Below are 9,110 nucleotides of genomic sequence, written 5' to 3' on the forward strand. Positions count from 1 at the left end.
ACCAGAGTTCCTTAAAGATTCTTCATAGATTTTTATTGAGGAAGTCGCTTTTGATTTCTCTAGATACTCTCAAGCCAACTGAGACCTCCAATATCTTAGTTGAGGGTAAAAAATCCAAAGAAAAAACTAACATTCTCCAGGCAAGAATAAATGTCAAGAATACGTCCATCAAGAGTATTAGATTATAAAGTATTAAACAATTGTATATCAATTTGCTTATGGAATGCAATAAAAGTAGATCTATAGACGAAGATCTCTTTATACCCATTAAGAATACTCTTAAATTCTTACAACGTCTTGCAGTGATCATGATAATGCTACATTGTTCTGACTCTAACAAGTAGTGTTTTCGATGTGGAAATGTTGGACATGTCAGGAAATCGTGCAAGGATAATTGATAATATTCGTATTGATAATTGTCTAATATTCTGAGAAAGCTTTCTTTGAATTGAAGTATCTTTCTTTTTCTCACACGACTTGAGAGTTGCAACACAATTGATAATTTGGTGCAAGGATTTTTGTAAAACATAAATCCTATCTCTCTCAGCTACTAAAGAAAAAACTTTTGAAAAACCTTTCGTATGGAACCCAGGTTCTACACATGAAGGTTTTCTTTTAGATTTTTTTTCTTCATATGACCTTCTGTTTACAATGGAAATGTATTTTCCGAGATGCTTACGGGATCAAATTTAATTTTCCTCTGTGTACTGGAATTTTTAAAGGTAGTTGAAACCATTTCTTCAACATGTTGAGTACCATGAAGATTTGTGCTTTCTAGAGAATTCTCTGGTGAGCACAATGAGTCTTTTCTTACTTGACCGCACAATGGTTTTAGTCTAGATAATTCCTTTTCCAAGTACTCAATTGTTGAAAGTGCTTGTGATAGATCATCTCTTGAATCATTAAGTTTTAATCCATAAAAGAATTTCTGTTTAGATTTCGACTTGTCACGAAACTCAACTAGTTGATCACTTCATCAACAAGAAGGGAACTGAAAGGAAGATCTTAAACATGATCAAAAATAATCACTCCTTTAATTATGCTTCAGGCACAAGAGACGATAACTATCATTCAGAAATTGTAAATTAGCATCTTTTTGCTCATCCAACTTCTTGGTAATAACAAATTGGAACCACCCTGTCATGTACATATCTTGTGATAGGTCAAGTAACAAATAAGTAGTTCTTTTTTTTTTGTGACTTGGTTTTATTGTGACTCTTCCGTTTATATGTCTTATTATATATTTTCTTGTGAAGTCCTTCTTATATTAAAGAGACATCTGGAACCGCTACATAATATTGAAATGTTTATATAGCATAAAGTCACATGTGGTGTCTTGTATGTCTTCCCCGCAGCTGATTAAAGTCAGTTTAACTTGGTGCTACCACATCATTTGCTAGTCCGAAATTCTGTAACTTGATGCGGGTATCAACAAATATTGTGCTCTTAACAGTCTATCCTCCTGCCTAACTGTCTTCTAAACAGGGACCAAAACTGGATTCATGGGAATAATTGTTATCTAAGAGACCAAAACAGGATCGTTAACAAGCCAAGTTGAGAATGCTTTTGAATTGATTATTGATATTTAAACTAAGGTTTGTGTTTTAATAAAAACTCAACCATCATTTATGAGAAGTTTTTGGGGAACACATTCCATTGGGTAAATTACAGATATATAGATATAGATACTACAAAGTACGGTAAGAACAAGAAAAGTCAAAGTGAATGGACCAAACCTTGACCAGCTCACAAAGAAAACATCCCAACTTTATCAAGAACAGATCACCTTACTTATCTTCTTTCATCCACTAGCTTAGTTATGGCTTCCACGGCTCTTCACTTCCTATCTCATCGGAAAACTCTCAACCATACCTACACTATTCCAACCTCTCTAATTACTGCGACTCGATCAGAGATATTATCCGCCGGCAGTCGTTTCGCCTGCCTTGGACACATCAAATGCACTTCAAATCCAGCTCCTCAAAAGATTAGCAATTTCCCGGACTCAAATTCACAACTGGAAACAGAAAGTGAAGAAGACCAGCTAGACATAGAGAAGCGACGGAAATCAGAAATTATCCGAGACAGGAAATCTAGACTGGGTCTGGTGAAACCTGAACCCAAGAATTTCGAAATAGGATGGAAGAGAACCAAAGAGATAGTGGTGGAGAAGCCGAAGGGGTATGTAATTGCAGATTATCTGGAGAAATTGGAAGGCTTGATGGAGAGGGGGGATTTTGGGTCTACAGAATTATTAGCAAAAACTGGAGAGATAGTAGCAGAAGCTGCAAGAGAAGAAGCAGAAGTATTAAGAGAGGAAGGAGTAGAAGACCGATTGATTACAGAACTGTCTAGGGTTCTGAGATTGATGGAGATGGATCTGGCAATGGTTAAAGCTTCTGTGAAAGAAGAAACTCTCAAGGAAAGGATCGAACAGGCTAAGGCTAGGTGCAGACAGGCCATACTTGTTGCTAATTCCTTTTAATTTATTTTTTCCATGGGAATCTGTATTTAGCCAAGTTAAATGGACATGAAAAGACTACTAATACTATAAATTGATCTGCAGAAGTTAAAATATCTTGTTGCAGATACGTTAGGGAGTAAAAAAACCATTTCTATCTGAAGTTTATGCCAAGAATGGTAACCCCATCCTGTAGCCGGTACTGGATAAAATTGGAACTGAATTAATGAAGACCTGAAACAGCATTCTTTTAATTTTCTCAACCAAAGTTTAAAATTGCACCCAAGACAACTGTCATCGCAACAAAAAAGATTGAACTTTACATATCAGAAGACCAATTTATATTGTCGTACACCTAATCGGTATCCAAATCCAACTTCTCTTCACTATGGATATCTTGGTCCCGCGGGTTGCCGTCTGATTCGCCTGCATCAATTTCATCCTCTTCAGTCTCATACTGCAAAACCAGATCAGAGCAGAACATAAGTTATTAAAGATGCTAAAGAACAGAACACCAGAACCTGATGACCAGTATATGATAATTCAAGTTTGGCTGATACAGACTCCACAAAATAACCTGGCCAGAAAAATGGCTACCTAGCGTTAAGTAACTCGAGTTGGACAAAGAAATACAAATGGGAAGGCAACTAACATGGATGTAAACATCTTGACGGGGAGGAGGTGGTGGGGATGGAGGAAGTGGAGAGTTTTCCTTCTCTAATGCCTTATCAACACCATTTGTAGTAGCATCCACTTCCTCAATTTTCTCATCCATATCAATGGTATCGGTGAATTCATCAACTGCATGAGCAGCCATACTGGTTGAGGGCAACATATGTCCTGAGTCCACGCCCTTGGCCTACACAAGCCAAAGAAATAATAAGGTTTTCCTTTTTTCGGTGTAAGCAGCCTCTAGTATGAAGACATCTACACAAAAGAGTCGAATTTAAACCAGGAGGACATGAGAAGAGCATACTACAAGACGAAGTTTGGTTGAACACCTTTTCAAGGGATGCAATACTGGAAGGATCATTCTTTCTTCGCTTACTCTTGTTCTCCATCCCTAGAGATCTGTGGCGTTTGCTTCCCACAATATTATTGTTCACTGAATCACCTTCTTTAGGATTGTGTTCCGACTCTGAGATTCCATCCCGCTGACTGAACTTCTTTAATCTATTTGGTCCCGCAAGAGACATCTTCATATTTGCTGCGATAAGATTAAAACGTTAACAATAACTGAGAAAGTAAGATGCCTTTAAAAGTTTATATGCAGTCGACTGAGCATCCTGTAAACATGTCTTTCTTCTGCTGATTTACTATGAGATTACTATACACAATAGCTTAAACAGCAAATGTTAAGAATCCCCTACACACATTAGTCCACCAGCTAGGCTGGGCTCAGACATCAACGTCCTCCTTGGGAAGTTGGATTTAAGTAACCATGAAATTACTCTACTGCAATAGGTGTTAATTAATATAAATTTTGAGGATACCTTGTTTTGCTTCACTAACCCCAATACTACTTTGCAACCGTTTCTTGAATGGAGATGCATGATTTTGCAACTCTTTTCTTGGGCTCAGAGCGTCATCCTGGTTAAATTCTCCATCACTACAAATATGAAGACTTAAACCCTCTTTGTTTGCACTGGGTCTCGAAGCATCAGAAGCTAACTGATCTCCCAACTTCTGAAGCCAAGCTTGCGACCTTAACAAGGATGTCCACACATCTAAGAAATTAGTAAAGGAAGAAAAGGAAAAGAAGCATCATGCATATATGTGCATATTGAGATACAAACACGTGATGATTAGAAACTTACTTCTCCAGTTCTTCTTGCGCCCTTGAATACCGGACGTGTGCTTTAATAAATTTCTTAACTTTTGAAGTTATCCTAAGAAAAAGATGCCCAACCAAATTTCAGATAAAGAAAGAATAATTTTCCAACTTATTACTAACAAGCAAATTTTTAATATTATTTATCTGAGTACCTTTTACAATCTTCTTGTTCCTTGCTCAGGTGGGCTTCAAGCTCCTCAATTCTAGTAGCAAGGTTTTCAGACTGTAGGATCCTCTCTTCCATGTGGCTCTTAACAATGAAGATAACAAGAACAAGTTCAAATGTATATCAGACTCAGATGTGTGTTCTAGGTCCATTATCACGTCCAAGTACTTTTACTTAACCTTGACCTACAGCATCGGCTTGATATCCAGTGAGTCTGGACTTACCTCTAGTTGGCTTTTGTGATCATCAAGCCTGCCAATAGCCAATTGCATGTGTTTGACCTACAACGCATTTCCAAATAAAACAGGCAGGTAAGCTGACTAACATTTAGACAGATTACTGATGATGTAAAATCCATCTTTTAAGTAAGTTGATTATTCATGGTAACTTCAAACCTGCAGATCAACATCATCTCCACCATGGGGTCTTCTCTCCTTAACTCCACTATCTAAGTTCTTGAAATTTCCAGTGGCATGAGTTTGCCCAGCCAAATGTTGATTCCACCTGCTGTTTCTTTCACCATTAATTATCCCAGAAAAGACTGATTCCATAAAGCGTGACAACTCGACAATACGTGTTCCAAATAAGTTACAAACTTAAATTCACACCTGCCCGAACCAATGAGGGAAATACTAATAAAACAGGCCAATCCATAAATGCATATATGAGCAAACAACTCATACATCCATTTGATGTACTCAAAGTGGCATACAGAATGTTAGGACTTTGAAAAGTTTTTGAAATCTACAATTGAATTTTCAAATGAGACGACCTCAGCAGGAACAAATTTTAATCTTTAATATAATAAATGCATTCACCAAGTCAAAATAAGAAGTCCTGTAAAAAGCTCATGCTTACCTCTTTTTTCCTGGAGATCTTGGAGGACTGTATCCTACAAGAAAATGTTGCAGCCAGACAAAACATCAAGCAAGATCAACAAGTGATCTATCAAGAAACTGACATGAATTTCGAATATCTAGCAATCCAAAATCTGCAGTATAAATGCAAATAAACTATTTTACCTCTATTAAAGTGATGCTGCATCTGACCATGAAATGCATTTTGGTCTCTTGAATCTCTCACAGGGGAAAATCGTCTTTGAGGTGAATGCCTTCTACCAAGCCTATCCCTCAAGTCGTTGCCTCTATATTCTTGCTCATCTGAATAAAAAATATTTAAACTCGGAAAGGCGAAACTTTCGATTTCACTTTTCATCTAAACGTCAAGGGGATACCAATTAATCACATGAAAGGCTAAGCTTACCATTACAAGGAGCAATATGAGAAACTTAATAATGAATAGAAATAATGCCTTCTTGTCAGTTCCAAAGGAAACCATAGAATTAACACCTTCGATATAAGTAATGATATTTGATTATGCCCGTATTTGAGGTCACACAACTGAGAACACCCTTCGATTATCAAGGAAGCAAGTAAGAGAGAAAAATACTCGACATAACTTCCTTCATGAAATAAGAAAAATATCACAACCGCAAGTAGATTCTCTCTGCTGCCATAACAAATTATTCCACGCAGTAAAATGGGTCTACTTTGACCACATGTTCCAATATAAATTCTGCACTAGATCTCCATTGAAGAAATCCATTTTCTTAATTATCAAGGAAGACTCATTATGAAGAGTACTCCATCACTCTGAGCTGCATGAATGACTTACTACGAAAGTGTTGGGGCGTTGAAAATACTATTCAGGAATATCTAGCTTTTATGATTAGTACATGGACCCTTTTCTGTTTCGAGAAATCATTATCCCCAAAACCAGTTTCCCATGGGGACATAATTAAAATCAGAAGTAAGAACAACCACCTCACACAGCACTTAATACTTCAGTAGGTATTCAAGCAGTGATGAACAGAATACTCATGCCGCTGATATGTATTAGATATTATGTTAGAAAGATAATCAGATGCACATAATATTTCCATATAGTCCGAATAACCACGACTCTTCCACGGATATCTGTAATAATTTGATTATTAATCTCCACTTGCTTCCTGCTCTTAGGCAGAAGAAAGTTCAAAGACAGATCTGAAGAAAATAGAATCTCAATCCCTCAACTCTGTAAGAAAATCATAATCTTTAAACAAGATTTGAAAATACAAGAGAAACGAAGGAAACTTCTAGGCATATCCATGTAAGAAATATGCAGAAATGTTCGAAAGAAACGAGGGCGAAGTTAACATATGAGTCACTAAGCAGAACGTAATTGACGAGATAAATGACTTGAAATATTTATGAGAATAAATCTAGAACTAAAGATCACTTCATTGAACAAGGTGGTCTAACATCCATCTGTATCTTTTGCATATTCCATTAAACATTTTCAATCTATTTCTTGCCATATTGGACTTCAGTCTTGTAAACTACAAATAGCACTGAAAGATAATCCAGTTGCCAATTTAGCTCCATGAAGCAAGTGATTCAAAAGCAAATTGTTATACACTTAATAACGTCTACCTACCAATTCATATGCAACTTGTCTACTACCAATTAAGCCAGTGGACCAGACACCAGAGAGCATTTTCAAACTTGTCATATATAACTAATCATATTAGTTAGTAACAGGTAGCACCTAGGCATCTACTCTCATTCAAACTTATGCTATATATATATATATATACACATAATTCTTCCTTTGCATCTCTTCTCTAGTTACAGTTAGTACTTGTGAATAGCAAAAACATAGTAATAAACAACTTAATTCCACAGAAATTGCTTAAAGAATTGATGTCAAGATAACAAAGCCAACAAAATGAAAAACTATTTTGTTATTTCTTACCATTAAAAGGACCAGAAGAAAATCGCCGAAGTTCTTCATTTCCATGTGCGAATGAACAATTCTGACGCGAACAATGTCCTCTTTGAAATAACACACAAATCTTCGTCTTAAAATGCTTCCCAACATCCATCACTTGCTGTGAAATCTATTTGCCTCAGTGATTTATATAACTTATGAAGAAAAAATCGGGAGATTATATAATTATTCGTGAAAATTCTGAATTGAGCGCATCATCGAACTTGACTGTGCTCTGGTCGATAAAACATAACTTTTAAGGATTAGGGTTTCTGTTTGAGAAGCTGAAACAGTTTTCTAGGGGAAAATCAAATTTAATGAAGAACGATCTACAACTAAACCCTAGAGTTGGTTTTAGAAATTGAGAGTCGACGATTATTTATAGCACGTGCGGTTATAAACTTATGTAGTAGACAACTGGGCTCTCACACACATTTACCGAACTAACCTTTTCAAGGAAAAAGATAAGGAGATCCAGGTTGATTGCACTTGGATTTTGGCATCCCGAACAGACTAAGAACGAATCTGTGACGGATCACCCTCGTAACATGGTGGACAGTGTATTGTGGGATCCGGGCTAGTTGTTTGATTTCATCAATCATTTTGCTTATACTTAGCACGGTGGCTCCTTGATATTAAGAATTTTGGAAGATTTTCCGAGTACGTTTCGAATTGGACCTTCAGCCAGCATCGACTTGATACGTTCAGGTAGCATTCAGGATCGCTCGGGTTTCGGTTGTAAGAGCAGTGGTGACTCCCAGAGGATGTGCAATCGCCAGGATTGTTGTAGCAACCGCATCGCTGCATATGCTCCTGGTATTCCTCGATGTCCACTAACTTCTACGTCTATGTTGATTTTGATCCAGTCTATGTTATGTTTGAGCCAGCTTACTAGGATGGTTGTAGTCTCCATTATTCTATTTACAGGATTGATAGAAAGGCTGAATCCTAGATAATACTGGAGGAAGGTTGAGTTGGGAATACTGTCGAACAACCATGCACCACACTTCTCGGCTTCGGTTGTGTATGACGGTATATCAGTTCATCTATACATATCCATAAGGACCAGAAAAGGAAACGGAATGATGTAGTAACAGAGGCCTGGGCATTTGTTTGTAGAAATTTAGGAAATTGTGGTTTGAGGGTTTAGAGAGATTGGGTGATTGTATGAGGTGTTTATGGGATTGGGTAATTGGGCCAATAGGTAGTTCAATGAACCAATGGCTATTGAAAAATGAAGGAGAACGTTCCCAACAATTTCGGGATCAAAATTGCATTGTGGATACGTGTTGGAGTTGAAGAACTGGATATGATTTAGGATGTTGAGGGTCGGCATATCCTAGTTAATTTCTTTCCACAAGAAAGGATGTATTTTGGGGGGACATGGAAGCGTCCAATGGAATTTGGAAGATATGGTAGGGGGTTGACGCAACTGATCAGAAGCGGTGACAAGGTATTTTTATTCGGATGTTGTAGTGTAAATACCAAACTTTGTGTATGGCCAAATGATTTTATCAGGGTTCAAGTGAAATATGGATGATTACGATTTGTTGAACTATGAGGGGTGGAAGGATATTCAACTTTTCATGAGACCAAGAATGGGTTACCACATCGATGATGTATGCGATTTATTATACTGGGTCAAGAGTATTGTGGCATTATGGGATCCAATTAGCTTGGGTGGTGAGTTTAAACCATTTTCGATCTGATAGAACATATGTTGTTTCTTAGTGGGAATGAGGGAGGCTATTTGCCTCAGTTTTGGGCTGATTGAGGATAGGGTGAGTCGAATATTGTCGAAAATTGGTTGGTGTTTGAGGTATTTTTCTTCGCATAAA

At 37.2% G+C, this 9,110-nt stretch overlaps 2 protein-coding genes across 6 annotated transcripts; one reads left to right on the forward strand and one right to left on the reverse strand.

The window, feature by feature from the left end:
• The first annotated feature begins 1,638 nt into the window (after positions 1-1,638).
• LOC113304334 lies at positions 1,639-2,555 on the forward strand. The gene has a single exon (XM_026553419.1). It carries the CDS (start codon positions 1,820-1,822, stop codon positions 2,483-2,485), a length of 666 nt encoding a protein of 221 aa, XP_026409204.1. The 5' UTR covers positions 1,639-1,819; the 3' UTR covers positions 2,486-2,555.
• Positions 2,556-2,616: 61 nt separating this feature from the next.
• LOC113304304 (zinc finger CCCH domain-containing protein 13-like) lies at positions 2,617-7,632 on the reverse strand. 5 transcript variants are annotated; one of them, XM_026553409.1, is made up of 12 exons: positions 7,258-7,396; positions 5,725-6,537; positions 5,484-5,621; positions 5,320-5,353; positions 4,857-4,968; positions 4,686-4,742; positions 4,448-4,545; positions 4,279-4,350; positions 3,955-4,166; positions 3,463-3,668; positions 3,114-3,320; positions 2,617-2,918 (listed from the first exon to the last, which is right to left on the reverse strand). In XM_026553409.1, the coding sequence occupies exons 3-12, from the start codon at positions 5,503-5,505 to the stop codon at positions 2,817-2,819; spliced, it is 1,122 nt and encodes a 373-aa protein (XP_026409194.1). In that variant the 5' UTR covers positions 5,506-5,621; positions 5,725-6,537; positions 7,258-7,396; the 3' UTR covers positions 2,617-2,816. The 5 variants fall into 5 exon arrangements, with proteins under 5 accessions (XP_026409194.1, XP_026409175.1, XP_026409167.1 ...); XM_026553390.1 differs by lacking the exon at positions 5,725-6,537 and having other exon boundaries at positions 4,857-4,965; positions 7,258-7,632; XM_026553382.1 differs by lacking the exon at positions 5,725-6,537 and having other exon boundaries at positions 7,258-7,632.
• Positions 7,633-9,110: the final 1,478 nt, after the last annotated feature.

This window comes from Papaver somniferum, chromosome 1 (genome assembly GCF_003573695.1).
Source record: "Papaver somniferum cultivar HN1 chromosome 1, ASM357369v1, whole genome shotgun sequence".
NCBI lineage: Eukaryota > Viridiplantae > Streptophyta > Magnoliopsida > Ranunculales > Papaveraceae > Papaver > Papaver somniferum.

What these genes read in the sequence shown, in the direction of transcription:
- LOC113304334 (XM_026553419.1), top strand. Translation starts at nt 1,820, where the DNA reads ATGGCTTCCACGGCTCTTCACTTCCTATCTCATCGGAAAACTCTCAAC.
- LOC113304304 (XM_026553382.1), bottom strand. Translation starts at nt 7,387, where the DNA reads ATGGATGTTGGGAAGCATTTTAAGACGAAGATTTGTGTGTTATTTCAA. An exon ending in AGATCTCCAGGAAAAAAGAG is followed by an intron (nt 4,969 to 5,319) that starts GTAAGCATGAGC and finishes TGAAAGAAACAG; the next exon opens with CAGGTGGAATCAACATTTGG. An exon ending in GAGATGATGTTGATCTGCAG is followed by an intron (nt 4,743 to 4,856) that starts GTTTGAAGTTAC and finishes AATGCGTTGTAG; the next exon opens with GTCAAACACATGCAATTGGC.